This window comes from Alligator sinensis, unplaced genomic scaffold, assembly GCF_000455745.1.
Source record: "Alligator sinensis unplaced genomic scaffold, ASM45574v1 scaffold849_1, whole genome shotgun sequence".
NCBI lineage: Eukaryota > Metazoa > Chordata > Crocodylia > Alligatoridae > Alligator > Alligator sinensis.
This window is the reverse complement of record NW_005842271.1, coordinates 277,097-298,343: the sequence shown is the minus strand read 5'-3', so window position 1 is coordinate 298,343 and position 21,247 is coordinate 277,097. Positions and strand designations below refer to the sequence as shown.

Sequence of the window (21,247 nt, the reverse complement as noted above, 5' to 3'; positions counted from 1 at the left end):
CCCCTGCATCTCCCCCACTTCCCAGCTCCTCCCCACGCCCTGCCTCTGGCCCCGTGCACTCCCCCACCCCCAACTTTTGGCCCCATGTGCTCCTCTCACCTCCCTGTGTCCCCTCCCACCCCCCACATCCAGCCTTGTGAGTCCCCCACTCCCTGCCGCTCCACCCTGTGCTACTGAGGGCTCCCAGGAACAGGGGGGAAGGGAGCTTGCACACAGCGGTGGCTGCCAACACCCAGCAGCAGGCAACATCCCCCCTCCCACATCCCCTCCCCCTCTCCTCTCTTCCTCCCTGATGCCTTCCTCTCTGCTGGGTGTTGTCAGGGCTGGGTGGCAGTAGTGGCAGCAGAGTGGGGGTCGTGGTGGCATCAGGGGGAGCTGTCACCAGAAACGCCCCCTTTCACTTCCCCCCATCCCCACTCCTTCCTTCCTCCCTCCCCTCTTCCCCACCACCTCCCCTGCCCTGTTGGTTGTTGGGGGCTCCCATGGTGGCTCCTTCGCATCCTCACCCGCCTCTGTCCATAACACTCCAGGCACTTGCAGCCAATTAGCACACGCCCTCTCAGCAGTCTGTGTGCAGTTGGCCCAGAGCCTTATGGACAGACAGACAGACTAAGGCTTTCATTATATTAGAATTAATTTTCTTGCAAAATTGATTCCTAAGAAGGGCATGAGTTTTTCCTATATGGTATATTTCAGTGTAAACAGGGAAAATCAAACTGCTTATACATTGGAGATTTCTCAAAGACTTCTGTAGACATTGAATAAAGCTCATATAAGTCCCGGTCTATATAGGTCCTGGACTAAACATTTTACCTTGCTTTAGATCAGTGGTCACCAACCAGTTGATCTCGATTGACTTGTCAAACATAGAGTTTCTGACAGTTGATCTCAGTCTGTCAGAGGCTTCATGATCGGGAGTGGCAGGACACACATGGCTGGGCTGAGCCACACCCCCTGCCACCCAGGCCAGGCTGGGTGAGTGGGGTCAGAACCTGGGTGGCTTGTCTGAGCAGGTTGTGGGCTGGGGGATAGGGCAGGGGCAGTAGATCCTGAGGTGCCCTTTACTTACAAAAAGTGATCTTCACCATAAAAAGGTTGGAGACCACTGCTTTAATTACTTCTTTTACTAATCGTGATCTTGTAGTCAGTACACAACCAAAATTAAATGGAAGTTTTGTCTTCAGCTTGGCAAGGTTCTTTGGGTAGATGCGATATCTTTTATTAACCCAAGTATTTGGAAAAAAATTATTTGCAAGCTTTTAGGTGCAATCACCCTTCTTGAGGCATAGGGGATCTCTGTTGGTCTGATACTCCAAAGAATGAAAGAAGCTAAAAGTGTGACAGGATGTCAGTGAGATTGTAAATCGGTGGAAATTAAGAAAACAGAAGGTAGAGAAGGGGGAAATGATGGGGGGAAAATGCCAAAGGTACGTAAGGGAGACTCTACTGTACTTGAGTTCTCCAAGGTAGAAAAGAGGCTGTCTGTGAAAAAGTAAATAGCTGGAACTTACAAAGACAACTTGTCTTTAGCTTAACACTCTGCTAGTTATCTGTCATTTGTTATATGAATCAGTTTTTACTTCCAGAATTTAGAAATGGCAGTAATCATGATGTTCTATAAAATCTTTTTCTCTCAGAAATACACCTTAAAGCTGTATGGAATAACTATGAAGATTTTTTCAGACCTGTTATATTCAAAGATTTTACCTACTGCTAACCGAGTTTAAGATGTAGGGAGAAGAATGGCAACATCTGACTTTGAAAATAAAATAAAAATAATGGAAAATGGAAAATAGTTTAAAGGAATAGTTCTCTTTCTGTTGGAAAAGAATGTATATCTTGTTTCTTGGTAGGTGTGTTATATACGAATTTGAGTTGATAATAAGTAGGAAGCAAATCTATTCTCTTTCTTTGTTCTATTACAGATTACACCCAAATCTTTATTTTTCTTGCTCTATATGGCTAGGACAGACATTCAAAAATCCTGAGCCTGAATTGATTCAATCTGTGCAGGTTAGTCTAACCTGGCTAGGCTAAGCCAGTCTGTAACCCAGATAGACATTCTAGAAAGGCCGGCACATGCCTGCAGTGGCTCAGGTTAGAATCCCAGGGGGTGGGGCTAAAGCAGCCCTCCCTTGGCTTCCACAGGGCAGAGCTGAGGGAGGCGTGGCCAGGCCCCAGCAGAACACTCTGATTATTTCCCATCCCCCCACCCCAGCTGCCCAGCAAGGAATCTTTATCACCCTTAACTCAGTGTTTATCAAGTGAGTCTGCTGGGGCGTGGCAATTATTGAGTCTGCTGGATTGTGGCAATTGCCATGCTCCAGCAACATCGTGCATCTCATGTATCAGTGTCTCCACACTTAAAAACAGTGGTGGGGGCACTTGAACTAAAGCTCATCAAATGAGCTTCAGTTCAAGCGCCCCCACCACCGTTCTTGAGCATAGAGATACTGATAAAGGAGACGCAGCTGTTCTTTAATTAGAACAGCTCCCAGAGCTTTTCTAATTAAAGGGCTGCTCCCCCACCCCCGGAACACATGTAAAAGTGCCCACCAGTATTAAAGAAATACTCATTAGGCTGATTTAATGTGCAGTAACAAATGTGCATGGTTTTTAAGTGACGCTTAATGCTCAGTAGCCTATTTTATTGAGTGTTGGTGTAATCACAGTTTTTTACATGACGCTTTAATGCATAGCAAAATAGGCTACTGTGCATTAAAGCACGCACGTAGACGTGCCCACTTTCACTTACACGGTCCCATACCATCATAATATATATGCTGCAAGAGTGTCCTGCATTGAGTGAGGAATTATGTATTTCCTCATTGTTTTTCCTAAGAGCACATTGTTGTACTAAGTGCCTCACAAATATCAAGACATACAAAAAAACAGAACTCTTGGATCTAGAATGATACCTTTTTTGTATATCTTTTTGTCTCAGACCAACATGGCTACCAAGTACACCCCTGAATCACAAATATCAATGCATTTAAATCTGCAACTCCTCTGTGAGGTACAAGGAAGGTGTTCAGATCTCTGTTTTACAGAGATAAAGATAAAAGGATTTGCCTGAGGAATGAGTGCCAGAGCCATGTTAAAGTTCATGACATTCTCTCTCTGAATGCTGTGTTCATGTGTATAGATCACAGTACCTTAATACTAGGTCTACTAAATAACTGAAGCTCCCATTCCATTTGAAGCTGTGAGCATTTCTGCATATTATTGCAGGTGTCTCAAGTGGGGCACTCAGAAAATGATATAACAGTTCATAGCTTCCTGGCTGTTTTAAGTACATTCCTCAGCTTCACACAAGAAATCTCTGTTAGAAATAGACATGAGTTCTTTGGGGCTATGAACTGTCTTAACCATAAGACTATCCATTTTCTTTCTGTATTCTCTTGATTTGCTTTAGAAATTGGAAGACTGGTTGAAAACAAATGTGATAGGGATTCTACAACCATAGGCCTGACATTCCCAGAGTATCTTCCATGCTGTACACTGAATGAAGCAGGGTGTATGTGGAAAAAATATATGATCATGTTATCAAGTCATATAATGCACATAAAAAAAGGAGATACATTTAGATTTTGTGGACAGGTTTTTAGGCGAGAACAGTCATAGCGTCTGTCCTCTATGTTTTTTATTTTTAAAACATAATGTAAGAGTGATGTTGAAGCCATGACAGTCTAGCAATTATGTGAGGGGCAAGGATGTCTTAGGGTCATATCTTTTATTGGACTAACTATGTAGTTAGGATAAAGACAAGTTTTCGAATGTGAGACATTCTTCAGGCCATATCCTGCATGCAAAGGCTTGTTTAACTTTATCCCGAGTATCCCTTGCCTCTCACATATTTTTAAAAGGTAACTTTTAGTGGACCAAGGGAGGACACATTTGCCTTCTAAATTATCTGAGTGGGAAGCAAATGGGGAAATGTTCCTTGTCTTATAATAACTTCTTTGGATTACCATCTGTCGGAGTCATTCTGAAGACTTTAAAATTGTGAAACAGTCTCGATATAGTGCTTTTAATATGCCTCTCATCACCAATTCCTGGGCTTCAGTTTTTGTATTGCAGTTTAACTAATGCTCCACATTTTAATTTAACTGAAGCACTCTCAGTCAGCCTGTTTCTAGTAACCCTAACATTCTCCTGAATGGAAGATCATGCTTAAAGAATCATTATTGGAGATATTACAGCTTTCTTCCAAGATATACGTTTTTTTTAACTCATATGACTGACTTACAAGCAACTAACAGGACTTTTCCAAATTGTTATTCATTGTTCTTAACACATGGGTGTGTCACTGGGAAGAAACACATGTTTCTCCTCTAGGTCCAGTTCTGGAAGTTGCAGCTTTAAACTCGATGAAGTGTTTTATACACTAAGATAAATATATATATATATATATATATATATATATATATAATACACTAAGATAAATATACATATATATATATATATATATATATATATATTTAAACGTGTTTGTTGATCAGGAAGCCAGGAATCCTTCTAATTAAGAGATTTCTCAAAAAGGTAAAATTTTTATCTTGGAGCATAAAACACTTCATCAGTTTTAAAGCCACATCTGTGAGGACTGGTTTCAGAACAGAAACAGACATTTCTATTCTTACTGCCTTGTCTGTGAGTTTGAAACCTTTAACAACAGTTTTTAAAATAGTTAAAAACAATCCAAATATAATAGGTATAACAGTGCCCTCCCTCTTCTGTTTTTAATCTGCTTCTCTTGATGGGATAAGCTACAGGGTTGAATTGGTAAGTGGATTATTGCCTCATAAAACAGCACGAGGTTACTATTATCCCTTAATTTTATATCTTTATTAGGGTGTAATGCTGGCCTTATTTGAATCACTAGGTTCTCTGATGGTCCCCCCCTGCCCCATTCAAATTTATAAAACCAAAACTTTAAAGGATATGGTAGTATTTTATAGCGAACATTATAATGTTGTGTAAATAATAACATCTTTGCATTTACTTCCTATACATGGTTTTAATGTTGCTCAAAGTATAATACCATTTGGGCTAATAATGCTCTGGATTATTAGGATATTTACAAAAATATTAAGCCAGCAATTACTTAACAATTCCTTGTTTTGATGACAGATTAGTTGATTTTTTCAGTAACAAAGATGAACAACACAGTACTTCTTACACTAACATTTACACACAATGAGAGCTCTTCTGACTGCTGATTCAACAAAGTAAGTTTTGAAATTGGTTAGTCAGTCATATTTAGACTAATCCAATTTATACAAGTGACATCTCTAATTACACATTCCTGTGGTTATGTTTCACTTGTGAATCATTCAGTAAAGACTGATTAGCTAACCAAGTTCTTTCCTCAGTACATGGAGTTGGCACACATTTATTTATTTGCCAGTGGTACCAATGTGAATAGAATTCAATTGTCTGTATGTATATGTACACATACAGGTTCTGGGTGAAAACCTGGCCCCTCTTAAGTCAACAGCAAAACTCCCTTTGGACTGAAATAGGGTCAGGATTTCTTCTTGTATGTTTAAATTATTTCAAATATCAATAAACTGCTGTTGCTTGTAAGAAAAGGTGTGACAGATATCTGTATTGGCTTCAGTGGCCTTTGCGTCTGACCAATAATAAATAGAGACATGAAAATTGAACCACAGGTTCAATGATTTTATAATTATAGTGGATTTGAGTGTCATTCCTAACATGGTGATTTAACCATTTTACATAGAAGGAATGCAGCAAATGATTTTCCAAATTGCAGCAGTTTTTGAACATAGAATTTTCTGAGAATTTTCAAGTTTCAAAGTAAAAAAATGAATTAAATATGTGCCCTTTAAATTAATACTGTGTGTTATACCACTTTTTTACCCTAAATGATCATTATGATGCAGACACTTAAGAACTCTGTAGTATCAGAGGGATGAGAAGGACTTAATTTAGTCCAGCTCCCTGCATAGTTTCAGTATTTTACGTCCCCTAAACCTTCCCAGATAGATGTCTATCCAACTTCTTCTTGAAAAAATATCCAGCCAAGGAGATTCCATAACTTTCCTTAAGCTGGAATGTTGCGTGTAGACTACATATGGAAACTTCTTAAGATTCATAGCCATTTTCATGACTAAAACTTTCTTTATCAAGAAGGGGCTGGTAATGATTGCTCTAGAGCAGGGAATTCTGCATAGAACAGCCATTGTTCAAAACTGCTGCCATTTCTTTTATTCTCAGTAGTACTGTGGTCCAAAGTTGCTAACAGATAGTGGGCTGTTTAGAAAAGGCTTTCAATTTCGTATTGATCTCAGTGGCTAGGGACAGACATTCAGCCTGAGCCTGAATTGATTCAATCTTTGCAGGTTAGTCTAAGCTGGCTAGGTTAAATTACTTTGTAACTGCACAGATAGATCTGCAGTCACATGCCTCCAATGGCTCAGGCTAGAAGCTGGGGGCACTAGAGTAGTCCTCCCTTCCCTTGCACAGTACTGAGCTGGCAGGGGGCAGGCATGGCTAGGCCCTGGCAGGATGCTCTGATTAGTCCAGCAGGGAACTGATAACAATGTTTATCATCCCCGAACTCAGTGTTTATCAACCCATTAAGAAAACAACACAGGGACATTACCAGCTATCTGTTGATTCTACCTGTTGATTCAGCACAGACTGTAGCCAGCATATGGTCTGCTAGCTACTACACAGATACCTGTTGGCAAGGCAGAGGGGAGGGGGGAATTCTAGCAGGGAGTGGTGAAGGGATGGGGGAAAGCAAACAGCTCTTCTTAAACAGCTTTTCCAAGGAAAGACATTAAGCTACCTGTTGATTAGCTCCAAAAAGCCTGTCTGGCTTGGTCATCTCCCACAGCACAGACTGTAGCCAGCATGTGGTCTGCTAGCTAATGCTGAGGTGTCTGCATAAGGCAGAGGGAAGGGGGAATAATCTCCTTAGCAGGGAGAAGCCAGGCAGATGATACTGTGCCTGCAAGTCTCTGCTGAGCTGCAGCCAGGAAGCAAAGGGGAGGAGCCAGCCCCGCTGTGGAACAGAAAGCCCTGCCTAGCCCAGAGAACATGCCGAGATGCTGGGGGTGACTGATTTAGCAAAGGGTCTGGGACAGACATTGCATAAACCAGTTTGAGCCAAATCAGTTAAGTCTGATACTACATTCAACCAAGTTTCTCTCAAACTAGTTTCAGCCATTCTCAAACTGGTTTATGTACACTGAACATCTATTTTGTTACAGGTTTAAACCAGTTTCTGATCACTTAAACTGGATTATGTGTAATGTCTGTCCCTAGCCAATAGCTCCACTCTCACTGGGAGCAATTTTAGACTAGTAAGACGACCTTTTTCAAAATGGACTGTGATTGTACTGGCATAAATTCTTTTAAAATCATTGGGAAAGGGCAACTAGTTTGAAGGACAGCAATTGTTAGTGAGTCTCTCTGAAGAAGAGTACGGTGTATCAGCCTCATCTGACAGATAAGTTCTCATTTAATGGACTTTTAATTGTGCCAGATGTACAAAACAGGAAGAGAGAAGGCAAAAAAAACTGTTGTGTATCCATATGCAAAGCAAAATATAAGAGGTGGGACGAGTGAGGGACAGTATGTGTGCATGTGTTAGGAGCATAAAAGGAAATGTGTAGGGAGAGGTGATTTGAGAAATATGGAGGTGCAAGAGGCAGGTAGACTTTGTGGGGAGTGTGAAGAAGGAAATGTAGGGAGGCACTCAGGGGAGTGTGGATGCTAATAGAGGGGCAAGGTTCTTTGGGTAGATGTGAGGGAGCAGCTGAATACCTAGCTGCTTTTCAGTATTTTTGTGAATCCAAAAGGCCAACTGGCCAGTTAAGCTACATTTACAGGTTGGAGCTGTTTTGCTTTTGTTTATTTTTCATTTATGGACATTTTGATTACAAAAGGGAAAAAGCTGAGTTACATATGCTACTTATTTCCCTAACCTGTTTTGATTCCTTTTCATCTTAACTCTAGTGTGAGTTTCCTGGGTTTATAATGTATTACAGGGATATTCAATAATATAGGGATAATTGCAATATTTCTGCAATGTACTTTATCCTAAATTATGGATATCTACTATTACCCTTATTTCTGTATTAATGAATTAACTTTTACCTGGGAATATACTAGTAATATGGTCATGGCTTCATAGTTAAGGTTGCAGTAGTAGTTATAACACTAATCTCTTCGATCACAGAATATGCATGATTATGTTTACATCATCTGCTGAGGGTTACTCATCCCACTGGAGAAAGTATACAGACAATAGGTAATTAGGGTAATGCCTATTGTTTAGCACATTGTAGGAGCTGCCTGTTTTAAATTGCTTTCTGCATTTTGTTTAATCCTAAAGGAATTTCATGGACCTCAGAGAGACGACTTCATGCTGATAATTACATAATAACCTTTTTCTGCCAGATGCTTACTGGCTAAGAGGTTATCATTAAATGTGTATTAAGTGTTTTTGTTCTGTGCTTGATAACTATCTAATGTTTTTTCCCAAGGGTTATCTTTTCCTCTCTACTTTAACAGTTTTGTGTATTAAGCATTTTTAGCTTTTCTATTGTTTTTTTTCATAATTGTTTTTTTTTTTTTCCAGGCAGAGGTTGAAGAATTATTACCTATGGGCACTTTTACACATGATCTGGGATGGGGATGGGGGCCCTTTAATTAGAATGGCTCTGAGAGTTGCTATAATTAAAATGCTTCAGCATCTTGTGTATCAGTGTCTCTGCACTTCAGAATGGCAACAGGGACACTTGAACTAAAGCTCATTTGATGAGCTTTAGTTAAAGTGCCCCTGCCACCATTTTGAAACATGGGGATGCTGATACATGAGACATGGAGGCTATCTGGAGTGTGATAATTACCATGCTCTGACATGCTGTAATTACAGCACATTGGAGCAGCCTCCATACTCATGTTCAAGCACCCTAAATGTCTGTTCATATGTTTTAAATAGTTGTATATTCAGAAAAGCCATGTTGAAACATGGAGTATGAAAGTCTGGCTCTACTGAAGTCAGTGGGAGCTTTGCCATTGGGTTCAATGGAAACAGAATTTCATCTAGAAAGTCTGTTTGCTATAGATATGCTTTAAGAGTATGAACCAAAGAATAACACATTTTCATTTCCCTTTCTTCCTCTCTTTTTAAATTTAGAACATCCAATTGTAATTTAAAAGGAAGATATTTCTGTTTGAGGAGGAAAGTAAGAGTGAGTAACCTCCATGGAAGACTCTCAAGATTTAAATGAGCAGTCAGTAAGTACAAATTCAGTTAAGCGTTATGAAAGAAGTTGTCCAATAGTGTTCTTTGTACTATGCTCAAAATGAAGATTGCTGAAATTTCTCTTTAAGAATGGGCTTGAGAATTCTGTGGGGACTAATTTCTTTGAACATTAAGGTTTTGGGGAAGCTTCTGAGGTTTCAGGCCCAAATCTTTTCTTGGGTCAGAGGTGAAGTGTGTTTTCTGGTCGCATCTTTGTTTATTCTTGTACACAACAAAAGCACATAGTCAGGCAGGGTTTGGTAGGACATCACTAGTAAGAGTGTTGATGGATTTAATGGAGTTACATGTGAAGCACAAGATGTTGAAATTGTACCTGCATTATGTCTGGCTCAAATCACTCTATCAAAATATACTTTTATAAAGGCAATACAGTTTATTCAGACAACTGACACAGTGCTTTTGAGATCTAACAAATGTTAATGTTTATAGGGAATTAAGAGTACTACTCCTTGTCTTGTTAGTTATGACAGAAGAAGATCTTAAACACAGGCCATGACTATATGAGATGCTGACTGTGTAGCAGCCCCAGACTGTGTATACCATTGCGTGGCAGCAGGTACTAAATGACTGCATAGTAATGATTGCACAGTCAGCATCTTGTATGGAAATGGACACAGCGGACCAAATTCTCTGGCATTAAATTGGCAAACTGCTTTTAGACTAGTGCAATACAATGATCTAAAGTGAGAGCAGAATGGGTTCTATTAATTAGGCAAGCATGAATTTATGATGAAATGGCAGTTTGGATTATAAATTTCTGTGCTTCTATCCTAAGTTACATACTTTATCACCAACATAACAGAATTGTGATGGGGAATGTTTGGGTTTTGGTGGTAGTGGTGTTGTTTTTGTTGTTTAAAACTGCAACACATTGACTTTAATGGTAAGGCCAAGGTTTCCAGCCATAAAGATGAAAACATTGAACATCTATACATGTGCCAGCATGCTCAGTGACCAGCCACTGGTGGACCCTCCCCCTCCTACCCCCCGCTGGTGCCCCCCCCAGACTCAGGAGGCACCAGGCACATGGAGGTTGCTATAGCACATTAATTAGCATGCTCCAGCAGACTTGATTAATCAAGTCTGCTCTGATGCGTACTAATCAGCATACATTGGAGCCAGCATCTGGCACATGTAAAGGTGCCCATTTAGTCTGAATACTACTTCCTCCTACCTACTAAAGTATAATTTGTTAGTAATGACCATGCATCTGTCATAACATTTTTAAGTGAAATAATCTGAGGCTACCTCTGGGGACCCATTTAGATGATAAGGTGACTGTTGATCAGGCTGGTGTTGTGTGAGAGGTCAAGAGGTAAGAAGGCCATAGGCATGGTAAATGCCTCATTCTTCATAGAGTGTAGAAAGATCAGCCCAGAAAGACAGGGTAGTGGATCTGTTCATAGGTGTGGGGAGATCTGTAGCCAAATGTAGTCCATGGTTTGGCTCTACTGGAACAATTTTACAAAGAGCCAGGATAAACAATTCCAAAGAAGCCAGGCTGCCAGGCATGAGAGAGTTTTTTGCCTCACAGTGATCCAGTTACGACTTGCACAAGAGCTGGCAAGGATCTTAGGGGTTCTGCAAGGGTTGGTACCTAGCCACATATCCAGATTCTTTGGGGTGCAGGGAGTACCTCTGCCCTAATCTGCCTTTGGGGAAAATGATTGTGGAGAACCTTGTGGAGATTTCTTTTCCTTTTCTCTCAAACAAATGATTATATAGCTTACTATATGATTCCCAATATATTGAGAAAAATTCTCTATATTAAACTATTTGTAACACTTCATTGTAAGAAAGGCTTTTGTAAATAATGTAAGTACAAGGAAGAGTTTGAAAACAGGGACTTTGGTTTGTTTTTATTCTTGAAACTTCATTTAGAGCACAAGAGGTTTTTTATTTATACAAGGTAAGAGAATAATTCACTCCTAAGCTGACTATAATATCTTATTTTCATTGTGAGTTTTATGGATGATTTAAATGTCTCTTTAAATGGGATAGAATTGAAAACTCTTAACAGAGTCTTGAATCATCAGGGGGACACTATATGGTACAACTTAATTTATTTATTTAAAATGTTCTCAACCAAACTCTGTAAGAGTATTTAAGAGTTATGTGGCATCATAATTTAATAAAGTTTTATAAAGGTTCTAAAAGATTAAGTAAGGGTCTTGTCTCTTCATATATGAAATAATTACTTTAGGTGGTATGCAAACAAGATCAGTCAACTTGGTATGGTACAGAATATTTATATTTCATAGTGGTTAAACTGTGCTTGCAATATTGGAGGTCTGATAAGTGCGTATTTTAAAAGCCATTTACACAACAGTATGGTAGTTTCATTTCTGTATATATTGTTCATATTTATCTTTAAGCTAATATATGAAAATAATTCCACAGATCACAAAACAAGTTGAAAATTGTGCTGATAGTCACTATATAGCAAAGTTACTGATGGCTGATAGTTACTATACACTTCTTTTGCTGCTGTTACTGTAATAGAAAGTTATAAATTTAAGCCAAATTGCATAGTCTTACAGGCAGCCATCTGTCCATCCACCAGCAGTCCCTCAGAGTTGAGGATGATGTCCATCAGGCTTGATGGGTCCTCAGGTGACCGAGGAGCCCGATTCTGGATACACACATTCTTTGGCAATCGGGGCATGTTGCATGGGAGAGTGGGATTCGCAGCCCTGGGTTGTTCTCCTTCTTCTTCCTCCACTGCCACCGTTCCACCTCAGTATCGAGTTGTTGGGCCTTGTAGTGGTGCGCTCCTTGGTGGACCAGGTGGTGCCACACCGAACAGTCAGCAGCTTGCTCCTCCCAGCCATTCGTATTGATGCTTCCGTGCTTGAGGATGACCTTGAGTGTATCTTTGTACCGTTTCCTTTGGCCACCCTTTGAGCATTGGCCAACAGAGAGCTGGGAGAAAAGAATTTGGCGAGGGTGGCGGTTCTCAGAAATCTGGATGTAGTGGCCTGTCCATCAGAGTCTATTTCTCAAGAGCAAGGCTTCAATGCTGGTGGACGCAGCTTCATGGGGGACACTTGCACTGGTCTGGCGGTCCTTCCATTTGATCCCCAGGATTTGACGCAAGCACCATTGGTGAAAGCTCTCGAGGGTCTTAATGTGGCATCAGTAGATGATCCAGATTTCACTGCAGTAGAGGAGGGTGGTCAGCATGACAGCTCTGTAAACCAGGACATTTGTCGACTTCCGAAGGTCTCTATTTTTGAAGACATGTTGTTGCAGCTTGAAGAAGGTGGCATTGGCAGAGTTGACCCAATGCTGGACTTTTTCATCAATGGTAGCCCATTGAGAGAGGTGGCTGCCAAGATACGGAAAGTGCTCTACATACTCCAGAGCCTCCCCGTTTATGTAGCTAGCACAAGGGATGTTCAGTTGGCCTAGGGCAGGTTGGTGGATAACCTTCATCTTGGTGATGTTCAAGGACAGGGCAAGTCTCTTATACAAAGCAAATTGTATACTCTTACTCCATGCAGGCAGCATACATGTGGTAAGAGAAAGCTTCTGAGCTGAAGAGTTTGGAGTCTAATGTGCAAGAGTCTAAATGGGCAAGCCACACAAAGTGTTGGAGAAAGACGATAGTATATCATCTAGTGCAGTGGACCTCAACCTTCTTAGACTCAAGGCACTCCTTGTTAGACTCAAAAATCTCTTCAGAAAATTCCATTTTATAGTTTGCACATGTTTTTTGGCTATGGAACAATAATAGAGCCATTCTTCTATTGAAAAGAACACAGAAAGCCCAAAACAGGTCAAACTGTTTTTGATACTATGGATTTCTATGTGAAATCTCCAGGTTTATCTTGTGAATCATGTTTGCATGCCTAACAGTGCTAACATTGCTTTGGCACCCTGGTTAAGGATCACTGCCCTGGTGCTTAACAAAGGGTGACACAATTATTTGCCTTTTCTTGCAATGCAGTTTTTCCATGCTGGGTGTTGGTAGCAACGATGACAAATTATCGACCTCCAGAAATTTCCAGAATTGACAAACTGTGTTCAAAGTGAGTGATAAGAAAGAAAAAAATCATTTAAAATTACAGAATCACTACCAATGAATGAAAATATATATACTATTCAACTCTCAACAGTAATTCAAAGTGATACCCCTTGGGCTTATCTACATGTGCGCTTCTACTGCAGACTACACTGATTTGCTCCATAGTAAAGTATCACTGTTGACATGTGTGCTGGAATTATGGTACAGTCGACCAGTTTTCTCCATTGTAGGATAGTACTGTAGGCGACAAGTACTATCCTACAGCAGAGTAAACATGTGCAGTTAAATGCATGTGTAGACAATGATTGCTGGGTGCAAATTGTGCACAGTCAGCCCAGTCAGCCCAGCCAGCTGGGAGGAGGGAGCCTGAAGGACAGGAGTCTGACCCTCATGCCCCAGCCAGCCCCTTCACTGACCTCTGCTGCCACCTGGAGCCTGGGGCTGTCTCCCATGCTCCCTGCTAGCCCATCACTGCTCTACCCTGGCTCAAACTGCTGCAGTCCTGGGCTAGCAGCAGCCTTGGGAGGTCATCCCCAGGCTCTGAGTGGCAACAGAGGGCAGCTGACCAGGGCAGGAGAGAGCTAAAGCTGCAAAGCTGTGTGGCGATCTCCTGAACCTGCTGCCAGCCTAAGGCTGCAGCGGTTTGAGCTGTGATGCAGCAGCTCTAGGCTGGCAATAGGCTTGGGAGGGATGAGGCAGTCAGCCACATGGCTCTGTAGTTTCAGCACTCTCATGTCCCAGCCAGCACTTCTGCTACCCTCTGCCACTACCCAGAGCCTGGGGCTGAATCACAAGCCTGCTGCCATATGGGGCTGCTGTGCCCTGGCTCTAACTGCTGCAGTCCCAGGTGCATGTGTAAATGCTGCTCCTGGAAGTTATTTTCTCCAGCACAAAGTGTGCCAGAGTTTATTGCTTTGAGCTAATTGCTCTTATAGGAGCACCCCTTAGTTCTAAGATTTCTAGTACCGTATTTCTGAAGTAGTGGTTGGTGGTTCTGAAGTATTTGTAAATTTAAAAGAGCAGAGCAAACTAAAAGGAGAAAGATATAGAGCTTTATTTGTGCAATTACAAACTCCTAGTCATTTATTTATTTATTATCTGAAAAGAATGAAAGAATAGCTAAAATAATTTCCTTAGCATAAAAAGAATCATTCTAAAAGATAACTGAAAGAGACAAAGCTAAAGCTTCCAGGCCTATCATAAGCATAAGCAGTTTTGGATAGCAGGGTCCAGGATGTGCTTTTGACTCTGTAGAAAGTACACTAGATTCACTTCTTGATCTCAGAAAGTAGTTCTGGGCAAATGGTTATCTACTGTGTGTGTGTGTGTGTGTGTGTGTGTGTGTGTGTGTGTAGAGATGGGGAATGAGGTCCTCTCTCAAGTTTATGAAGTCAGTAAGAGGCATGTGTGTAACTGTCAAAAATGTGAAAGAAAAGTCAAATAGCATAAAAGGGGGCAGAGATTTACAGTATCTCAGCTGTTCCCCAGTAAATTAATGAGGGATAGACCAACTGCAGGATAGTTTTCATTTGCTGCAGGATAAGAGTTTGCAAACAATTACTGCAGAGCAGCTGAAGTGTGATAAATCCCTCTTCCTTTTACCTCAGGGTAAGTAGTTTGAGTGGCCATACCCTAAGAAGATTATGAGGTGTGTTGAGCTAAATTGTCATCAGTCAGCTCATAACACTCATTTTGACTTTTTTTTGCCTCAAGCCCATATTCTACAGACTCATTAACATCTGACTGTTGATTTGAGAGTGATCTGCTTGTAGTTTCACCCAGATAAAATAGGACACATGCCTGTTGGGGGAAAACAGTAATGGGGATGGGTAGGCAATACTTTTTGCTAGGGAAAAGATTTATGGAAGGAAGTGTGTACCACCTGTTAAGAATACCTCCCTAGCTTTCATCCAAAATGATTTGCAGCTTCTCAGTACCAGTCTATGCATCATGGACTTTAGATTCTCAGAGGAAATCAGTTTCCTGGAGTGTCTTTCTGCATCTATACTTATGGCTAGTCTGGTGTCAGGCACCCTTTCCTTTAACCACAAAGCTCACCAATGTTATATATATCTTTGTTACTGCCTGGCCTGACTATACAATTTATTTAAGGATCCTAAATACACTTAGATTAAACTGTTGTATTGTACCACACACTTGTGCAATAAATTGTGCAAGCCAGCCTGAATTTAAGATGTATGTACAGATTTGGCTGACTTTTGGCCTTGGATGTTCTAAACCTTGGTTTAAAAGGCTGCCTGTCTTAGTAGTTAAGGGCTGGCCAACTTGTGGCATGTGTGCTGTAAGTGTCATGGAAAGCCTGGTTGGGGACTGGCATGCAGAGCAACAGATAAGGAAGGAAGCAGAAAACAGAACAGTAGATCAGACAGTGAGCAAAAAGCTGGTAAGCAAACTGGGCAGAGAAAGTCGATTGGATTGGATTGGATTGGCGTGATACTCAGGGGGTGGAGGGGTGGGGGGGAGTGGGGAGTGTGAGACACATTTGTGTCACACCTGCCAGGAAGGTTGGCCCTCATTGGTTCAGAAGGCATTGGTTGTTGGACCATATATTTGATATGTAGCTGGCTTTTCTCATTCAAGAGCCCCTTTTTTGGAATACTTTGCTGAGCAGCCCATTGGAACCCTGTCTAACAACCTCACGACAAGAGGCCTTTTGTATATTAGTGTTCTGTCATTCAATACTTGTCTGCCATGGTGATAGATACTATAGAAATGGCTAATAGAGCAATTTTCAGGGCCTGAATTAATAAGTACTTAACTCTGCAATAGCTAGTCTACATGAACTGAGATAGATTACACTTCTAGGCTTCATTCTGGCTTCCTTCTATGGGATTGTAAAACCACTAATGTATTTTCATTTAAGTTTTCTTGGGATTCACTCTCTTTCATTTTTTAAAATGCCATTAAAATAAGCTGTCTTTTAATTGTATTGTTAAGGACACTTATTAAAATAGTTTTAAAGGATTTAATCTATCGGAATAAAAATTGTTATTCCTTAATGATCAGGCTGGGGCTGCAGTATCTTCACTAGCATTTTAAGAAAAGCTGGAGATCCTCCCAACTCTTGTCCCCTTACTAGACTTTCCTTTTTTTTTATTTAATGTACTGCAATCTGTGTTCCAGTTTCCTGGCCTTCACACCTATTTCTGATTATGTCATATTAATACTGAGGTTTGCTTGGTAGTGATATTGGTCCTGATTTAAGGGAGTGCTTTAGGATGTGCTTGCATATCACTATTCAGGCACAGTGGCATGGCATATGTGTGGATGCATTAAGTTGCCATTAAGTGCTTAATAGTATTTCTCTCCAACACAAAGTTTACAAGCTTAGTTTAAAGAAATATAAGCTGTTAATTCTCAGATCCCCTCCCCCCCTTCTGAATCTAGGACTTTTAAGGAAATCATCACATATGACAAGATTGATGATGAAATCTCAAGAGTTAATATTGCTGAGTTTAAGCCATGGTTGGAGGTGGGAAGGATGGAAGATCAAAACTAAATTGTTTTTGAGCTGTGGTGCTGCTGCTAAGTCAGTGTTAGGGGAGACAAACAATGGTCATGGCATCTCTGACTGCACAAAAAGCTCTTGTTTTTTAGAGACAGTGTGGTCTCACTTCATTTATTCAGACACACCTGATGCTATAGTGTAAAAATGAAGCAACCAAGAATCACTAATGTAAGAACATTTGAAAAATAAGTGTGGGAAAATTTGATAAGAAAATTTGAGTGGCAAAGACTTGAAGAAAGATTTCTCTGTGGTTTGTTCACATTAGGGAATGGAACATGTTTAAACTAGGGGAGTTTAGGCTAGAAATAAGGAGCAGATTTTAAATAGTCGGGGTGAATAACCATTGGAAAAAAATTACAAGAGAAGTAATGGATTTTCCATTGCTTAGTGTCTTCATGTGTCTTGGATACATTTCTGAAAGATATGCTGTAGTTTAGTCAAACAAGTTACAGGACTCAATACAGGGGAAGCTGAATATTTTCTATAGCATGTGTTGTACAGGAGGATGCATCTGTGCTGGCTTTGATGTCTGTGACAATTACTTAATGTTTGTGTAATTCTTCTGTAATGAACATTGAGTGGGGGCTGCAGATGGAGGCTGACCTGTATGTCAAACGTCTTAAATTTTAATAAATTTAATAAACACCTGAATAATTTTTATAGAATGTGAAAAATCCATTAATTATATCCTTTCTCTGCCTATATTATTTCAGTGATAGTTAATGGTCTCCTTCCCTTTAAACGGATGATATATGAATCAGGGAAGCACATGCTGGTTACTTTGCCTAACTTTTGGCACCTTGTTTAGCTGCAAATATTCAAGGAATGCCTAGGAATAAAGAAATAAATACGTATGTTTATGAAGTGGGAAGGCATGTGTTCATTGTGCATTATGAAAAGATGGAAAGGCAAGTACCCAGATTCCTTGTTGATGCATATTGCATATTATGAGCTCTTTGAACTTATTGGGAATGCCTAGGGTTTAATGAGTAGGGTCCCTGTTTGCATTGAGTTTACAGTCCCTGGTCCCTGTCCTGCAGTAAGTTCCATCACTTCAGGGTGGGGGACATATGTGTTCTAAAGTTATGTCAGTAAAATATGACAAGGTTACAATGACAGTGAGAGAGAGGATACTAGATCTAGATAACATCTTAAGAGAGGTGACACTGAATAGCACCATAGCTAACTGCTAGGCAAATGCTAGGAAAAGATTTTTGTTTTCCTAGAAAAGTTTTTTGTATATGAAAACATTTAAGACTATGTTTTTCCCTGGGGTTTTTTAAGTAACAAACCTGGCTGAAACCAAATTACTGTGGTAGTGATTTTTCTTTTACTGGCTTAGTACACAATGAAAGAGGCACAGAATTATGTTAATACAATTATATTAATACAAAAAGAGAGAATTTAAGACATTAGAATATAATTAGAATTAAAAATATTCAAGATTTGACTGCGAGAGGAGACTAGCACACTATTTTGCTACTGCTAAAATCTATTTACTACTATTAAGAAGATATGGACTCTTTTTATAACTTTGAAACTTTTTTGATGAATTGATGCAAATGGGTGAGTTTACATATATACGTCTGGATATCTGAGAGCTTCTTGTGCCTGGAGACTACTCCTGCAAACTCCCCACTCTCTTTCATTCAGCCTCAGAAGGAATAATGTTTGATTGAGATGAACAGCTGTTGTGTTTTCTGAGATGCCTGTGTGATTAAATGTAATATATGCTATTTATTGTGTGTTATGTCACTAATGCCTTTATTTTTCCTATTTTTATTTATACTTGAGATTATTTTCCCATGCTGCATTTCAAATCTTAATGCCCCAAGGGTAGGATTTGAATAGTCTTAGTTTGCACCTAAACTTAAGCCAGCAGAGCCTAACCTTTGAATGCCTACACCAGAAAGGAGATTCAAAATGACCTAGTTACATCTCTAGTATCCATCCCTATAGAGTCACTATAGCAACCCATGGAGAGATCTCAAAAGCACCTAAGAGGGATTCAGGTTTCTGTGTCTCTGTACAGACAATGGGGAGTGGTAGCCTCTGTTGCTGGCCTTATTTCAGTTCTTAAGCAAAGACTGTCCAGTGTAAAAGTAGGGCTGAGAAGCTCCTTCCTCCAAGGGGAATACCCTACCACTAAATGTCAGGCAGGCATCTTCCTGCTCTTTTTTTTTTTCTGTCTCCATAACTCTTGAATTCCTGTCTACCCTGAAATTTCAACTTCAGTAAATGGGCTGGAGAGTGCCTTCTCTTAGCTTATTTATAGCCTCACTGATAGGGACCTACCAAATTCGTGATTACGTGATTTTTATGGAAACTGTGAATTTGGTAGGTCCCCTGTGAAAAAGCCCAGTCCTTGTAAAAAAGCAAAAGGACCATGAAAAACCTAGAAAAGAACCAATAACCCAGGGGGGAGGGGAAGGGAAGAGCTGAAAACAGAGGTAGGAAGCCCTGGCATCCTGTAGCACTGGTGGGGAACGAGAGGAAGGGAAGGAGGAGAAGATTTTATTGGAGTGCAGCGGGCCTCCCCATGCCTCTGGCTGAGGGGCCCTGGAAGTCCTATCCCTCCCTGGAATTGACAAGTGGCCATCTGTCAATCTCCAGGGAGGGGCGGGACTTCCAAAGCCCCTCAGCCAATGAGATGTGTTGGGGAGGCAGGGTCTGCTGCAAAAATGACAGTCTGGGCCACACTGGTATTGTGAAATCAAGGGCAGCCCCCATGAATTAAGTAGGTCCCTACTTATTGAATAACATCCTCTTCTCCTAGGTGTAGGAGATCCAGGTTCAAGATCCCTCAGGGTAAAGGGAGCCAAAGAAATCAGAAATTGTACATCCTGAGGGCAGTGGCTTTTCTGGATTCAGTGCTGCTAATGTGAGTTTATTTCTGAGTTCTGCCCACTGAGCAGCATGGCCCTCTTCATAGACTTGCATAGTACATGGCTGTTTCCTGAAGATTTTATTTCCTATGCAGTTTAATAGAGAGTTAAGACTCTAAAGGGCATGTTCAGTGCAGGTGTGCTTGCCCAAAAGTAGCTTCCTAGGAACTCTTTTAGTCCCAAAAGGAGGCACATAATCAATTTAGACATAACATGAATTTTTAAGATTCAGGCACTCACTAGGCCCTAGGATTTAGGTGTTTAACTCCTGCCTCAGTCCCAGACAGGCTCCTACTGAGACAATTTTAAATCTGGGCCAAACTGGCTGGGAGGTTGCAAACATTGCCTGTTTTAGGGCTGGTCTGAGGGGAACTAGGGTAGTTCCTGTTTGTATGTCCTTACAGTACAGTATGGGTTTGTACTGCCTCCTGGCCAAGCCTGGCATGCTGCCCAAAAGAAACAAGCTCTTCCCACTTCCTTTCTGCATAAGTGCAAGCCTGGCAATTAGACATTGTGAGATGGCTTAAGGTGGTCCTGAGTGCATGCCCCTGTGGAATCAAGTGGTCATGGCTTGTTTCTCCATGGTGTTTCCACAGTTGGCAAGGGTGTAGTATAGGCATGGTCCTAGAGCACACTATGAAGAATAGACCCGTATAACAGATTACAGGATCTAAGTATAACATGTAATGGACAGAAGAAGCTTGCTGTGTGCTGGCAGTAGAACAAATATTGACAGTGCTTCATCTGTGATACTACTTCTAGTAAAGCTGCTAAACATGTTGCACTAGTATATCCTTGTAGTAGGTTCCCATCAATTTTGAGGCAATCTGGGACTGCTTTGGTGTTTTTCCCCTAACTGCTTCTTGGCCTTTTGGCTAGAAGTAAGCAAAACTATGGGGCATCTGAACTCCAAGGCTAGGGACAGAAGTTACACATAAACCAGTTTAAGTGATCAGAAACTGATTTAAACCTTTAACAGAACAGAAGCTCAGTGCACATAAACCAGTTTCAAAATGGCTGAAACTGGTTTAAGATAAACCTGGTTGAATGTAGTAAGTATCAGACCTAACTGACTTAGGTCAAACCAGTTTATGAAACTTCTGTCCCAGCCCCCTTCCTGGTCCAAGTTAAATCAGAGTCCCCTAGCATCCCAGAATCCTTTCCAGCCCTAGGCTAGGCTGTGCTGTCTGCACTGGCCCTGCCCCTCTGCTCCCTAGGTGGCTTACTGGCCTCACTGCCACCTCTTCACCGCCCCCCCCCCAGACAAATCCAGGCTGAGGTCTAGAGCCAGGGAGGGTGGGTTAAACACCTCAACCCCCACTTATACTTGCTGCAACTGTGGACTAGAAATCCTAGAAGCACCTGGAAACATGAAGAGGAAGAGATGAGCAACCCTGCAGAGTCCTGCTGCTGTAATTGTGGACTGAAAATCCCAGAGACCTCTGCGGCAGCAGGAAAAGGAAGTGAACACACAGCCCATGATGGCTATGTGCCAGAGAACC

The 21,247-nt window shown here is 41.0% G+C and overlaps 1 protein-coding gene across 19 annotated transcripts in view; it reads left to right on the top strand.

The window, feature by feature from the left end:
* EYA4 (EYA transcriptional coactivator and phosphatase 4) overlaps positions 1–21,247 on the top strand; it is a 245,583-nt gene that overhangs the window by 16,673 nt on the left and 207,663 nt on the right. For 18 of the 19 annotated variants that reach the window (XM_025209220.1, XM_025209218.1, XM_025209210.1 and 15 more), the window contains one exon: positions 9,176–9,276. In XM_025209220.1, coding sequence (XP_025065005.1) covers positions 9,244–9,276 — 33 coding nt within the window. In that variant the 5' untranslated portion in view covers positions 9,176–9,243. Of the gene's footprint in view, positions 1–9,175; positions 9,277–21,247 lie in introns of those variants that run through there. The other variant, XM_025209224.1, reaches the window with a different exon arrangement.